The 3,375-nt window shown below is 58.9% G+C and overlaps 1 protein-coding gene across 2 annotated transcripts in view; it reads right to left on the bottom strand.

The window, feature by feature from the left end:
• Window positions 1-3,193, bottom strand: part of LHX9 (LIM homeobox 9) — a 20,828-nt gene extending 17,635 nt beyond the window's left edge. For both annotated transcript variants that reach the window (XM_027774548.1, XM_027774547.1), the window contains exons 1-2: window positions 3,095-3,193; window positions 2,797-2,867 (exon numbers count right to left, since the gene is read on the bottom strand). In XM_027774548.1, coding sequence (XP_027630349.1) covers window positions 2,797-2,824 — 28 coding nt within the window. In that variant the 5' untranslated portion in view covers window positions 2,825-2,867; window positions 3,095-3,193. The remainder of the gene's footprint in view (window positions 1-2,796; window positions 2,868-3,094) is intronic.
• Between the last annotated feature and the right edge of the window lie 182 nt (window positions 3,194-3,375).

Here is a 3,375-nt window from a genome sequence, read left to right as displayed (position 1 = left end):
CCCCGCGGGACCCGCGTCCCCCCTTCTCCCCGCCCGGGGGAGCCCGCCGTGGAACTGCGGCCAGATCTGGAAGGAAGAACCGAAGGGCGCGAGGGAGACAGAAAGGGAGGGAAAAGGAAGGGAGAGAGTGAGAATGAGCCGGGAGGGAGGAAGGAAGGAAGGAAATGCAGAGGGGAGGGAGGGAGGGAGGCCGGCAGCAGAGGGGCTGGGAGGGAACCGCCCCTGGCGCTGCAGCCTGACTTCCGGTCCCAAAGCGGCGCCTTCGGGGGCTCCTGGAGTGGTCTCTTCCCTGAAACCCAAGACTCCCCTGCTTCCCCATCGTTTTTCTCAGGGTCAAAAATAATGTTATTTGCAGACTGGACGCTGTTAGGGTCCTCCGGGTGCCAGAATACAGCTCATAAAACACAATTTCACACAAAAAATGAAGCCAATCAAGTGAACTAAGCTGGAGACCCCCCACCCCCACTTTGGCAGCCCTACCTGACAGCAGGGCTGCTATTTACTGTAAGTAATGTAATTAGCCCCTTTGGATGGAAATCAATGAGCTTTTCAAACCCACGTGCACACAAGAGGAACCCAAGGAGGGGCTGGGGGCAGGGGCCCTTTCAGAGACAGCAGGTCCTCACAAAGGGGCAGATTGCCTTCACAGGAGGAGGAGGGGTCTCTGAGAGGTGCAGCAGTCAATTAACCCAGGGAAGCTCCCGGCACAAAGTAAATCTAGGACTTCAACCCACTGCGCTGGTTTCTGCACTAAACTCTCAGTACCCCCCAATTCCAGTGTTTGGAATTAGATTTGGTCAGTGTTGGATTTGGGTCCTGCTCAGCCTGAACAAGAAACCCAAGAGCACCACTTCCTTCCTGCAAGAGAGGAAGCTTGGGAGATTTCAAGAAGGGAAACGTAGCAGACAACTCCAGGAAAAAGCCAGGGAGTCTCCAGGGGAAGCACACAGAAATCTTGGAAGCCCTGCAATCGCTCGCTCTTCTGTTCCACGTATATTTGTTAGTCGTCTATCAGGTCCGACTGGACAGACAGCAGCTTCAGCGACCAGCTTCGGAGCTGAGTCTAAATGTGCCTGTTCTTTCTTTAAAAACTTGGGTTCTAAGTGCATCTGCGACTTCCCCTGAAGGAGGGAACTGCCAGGATGCTCTGTTTTCAGTGAAGGCAGTTAGTCAGTGGAAAGCTGCAGAGGGGGCTGTTGGAGTTTGGGGGGTCCTCGATAGTTCTGCAGAAATAGCTCCTGATTGACCAGCCCTGCCTGCGCCCTTAGTTCCAAAAATAAAAGGCCTCTTGGGGGGAAGGGGTTGTGCTCCAAGTTTGGTGTGTGTCCTGGGATGTCCTAACCTTTGACAGATTGCCTAAGACCCCCTTCCCATTTCCAAAGGACTTTAGGCACTTTAAAAAAGGAGTGTCTTTGTAGCTGGCCCCCTTCCATCTCTCTGGTGGGGGGGCTGAGGCTCTGCGGCCCGCGGCCCAGAAGCGCTCCCCTTTCTCCCAGCCGCTGGCTGAATTGCCCGCCAGGGCTCTATAAAAGTTGGGAGCGCTCCTTTTCAGTTCCTGGGGTGGAGCCCCGCCTCGCTCAATGGGACAGGTGCAAGGGGCTCTCTCCGGCGTCCCGGGAAGGATGTCGAGTCTCCTCTGCATTAAAAACTGAGAGCAGCCGGGCGGATCCCCGACCTGGCGCCGCTCTCCCTCACCACTGGGCGAACGCCACCCACGGAACTCTGTCTGCTCCGCGGGCACCCACCCAGCTCCTGCAGCCGTTTGCAGGAGAGCAGGAGGCTGGACTCCAGTGGGGAAGACAAGTTGAGAGGGAAGGTTTGGGGTCTTGGAATCTCCGATGAGTGCCACCGACGATGGTGACTTCCCAGATCTCAGACACCTTGGGTAGGCCCAAAGGGCCCAGGCCTAGTCTGACACCCCAGAGGGGAGGAGAGGAAAAGGGGAGTAAAGGGGATGAAAAGCTTTGCGGCTGGAGGAGGGGGGAAAGGGCAGAGAGAAGCAGAGAGTAAAGAGGGGAAAATAACCCAACACGGGTGCCTCTCTCCACTGCAGAGGGGACTACAGGTCTGTTCAGACCTGACTTTTAAAGACCATGATCCTGTGCCAACGAACCACCTTTTAAGGCGGGATTCACCTTTCCCCACACACTACATACTGGTCAAGGCGCTCCTCTGGTCTAAAAGGTGCAGTTTTTAAACAGTGTCTTGAGCCCCAAGGCCCCAGGGAAGTCAGTTCTCCTGGGGCTGGAACCACTTGCCCAGCGCAGCACCTCTCTGTGGGGACGGGTGGGCAGCGTGGGGGTGGGGGTGTTAGGGGCAGGGGAGGTGAGTGGATGGATGGTTGGCGAGCCGCAATAATAAAATGTGGGTGCAACCGTCTCCACCTGGTGAGAACCGGTGTCTGCCCGCCTCCCTTCCATCCCTTTCAGCCCGGAGACGCCCCCAGCAGCTTCGCCGAGGGTGGGGAGCGCGTCCCTCGCGCCACTGACTACTCGAGGCTCAGTGGCACCGTGACCTCCGCTTTGCGCCCCGGACCCCGGATCCTGAGGAAAGTCAAACACATTCGAGACAAAGGCACAAGGAGGCAAAGGCAGCTTTCAGGAATCCTGCCTCTCAGGACAGTCTGAGCAAGGCTGTGTTTTTGAGTCTGCAAAGCGCGGCTTGATTTTTAGAAAAATGCACACCCCTCTGCGCCCCACCACGGAGGCGCGCACACGAGTGCGCACACAGGCACACGATCTGCGCGCTGGCCCGGGCGCAGGGGCCGGGGAAGGAGGGACCTGACCTGTGACTCACCTGCCTCCAGCGTGGTGCCGTTCAGCATGCTCGGAGCGAGAGGAGGCGATCGCGCCGCAATGGTGGTTGCACTGGCAGAGAAGAGCCGCGCGTCAGCGGGCGGTGCGGCTCGGTCCCCAGGCACCTCCTCCCATCCGGTGCGGCCCGCACGACCCGCTCCTCCTGCCCAGACCTCAGGTGGGGACGCGGCTTTCAACAGACGGGCCGTTCCTCGGGTGGGTTCCGGAGTCACCTCTGGTCCCAGCGCCCTCGAGGGCGGAGCACTGCTGCGACTAGACAGCCCTTGACGGGATCTTACCTTGAGGTCCAGATGTCCGATATTTCCCCGCAACAACTCGGTTTTCGGCGAGGGAGGGTGGGAGCCGGAGGCCAGAGGTGGGGGCCAGTCCCCGCGTCTGGCCGAGGGTCCCTCTATAACCCGTTGGAGGAACTGAGCCCCTCTTCTCTCTCTCTCATCAAAATTGACCTGATTCCCTCGCCTCTGACCCTCGGCTCTCTCCACCTGTCTTTTACTTTGTTTATGCTTCTAGATCGGGAGGGGAGCGGGAAGGGGCGGGGGGGGGGCGGCGGGGGCGGGGC

The sequence above is a fragment of the Tupaia chinensis genome, unplaced genomic scaffold, assembly GCF_000334495.1.
Source record: "Tupaia chinensis unplaced genomic scaffold, TupChi_1.0 Scaffold000453_1, whole genome shotgun sequence".
Classification (NCBI taxonomy): Eukaryota; Metazoa; Chordata; class Mammalia; order Scandentia; family Tupaiidae; genus Tupaia; species Tupaia belangeri.
The sequence above is the reverse complement of the archived record's forward strand: the minus strand, read 5'-3'. Positions and strand labels throughout refer to the sequence as shown.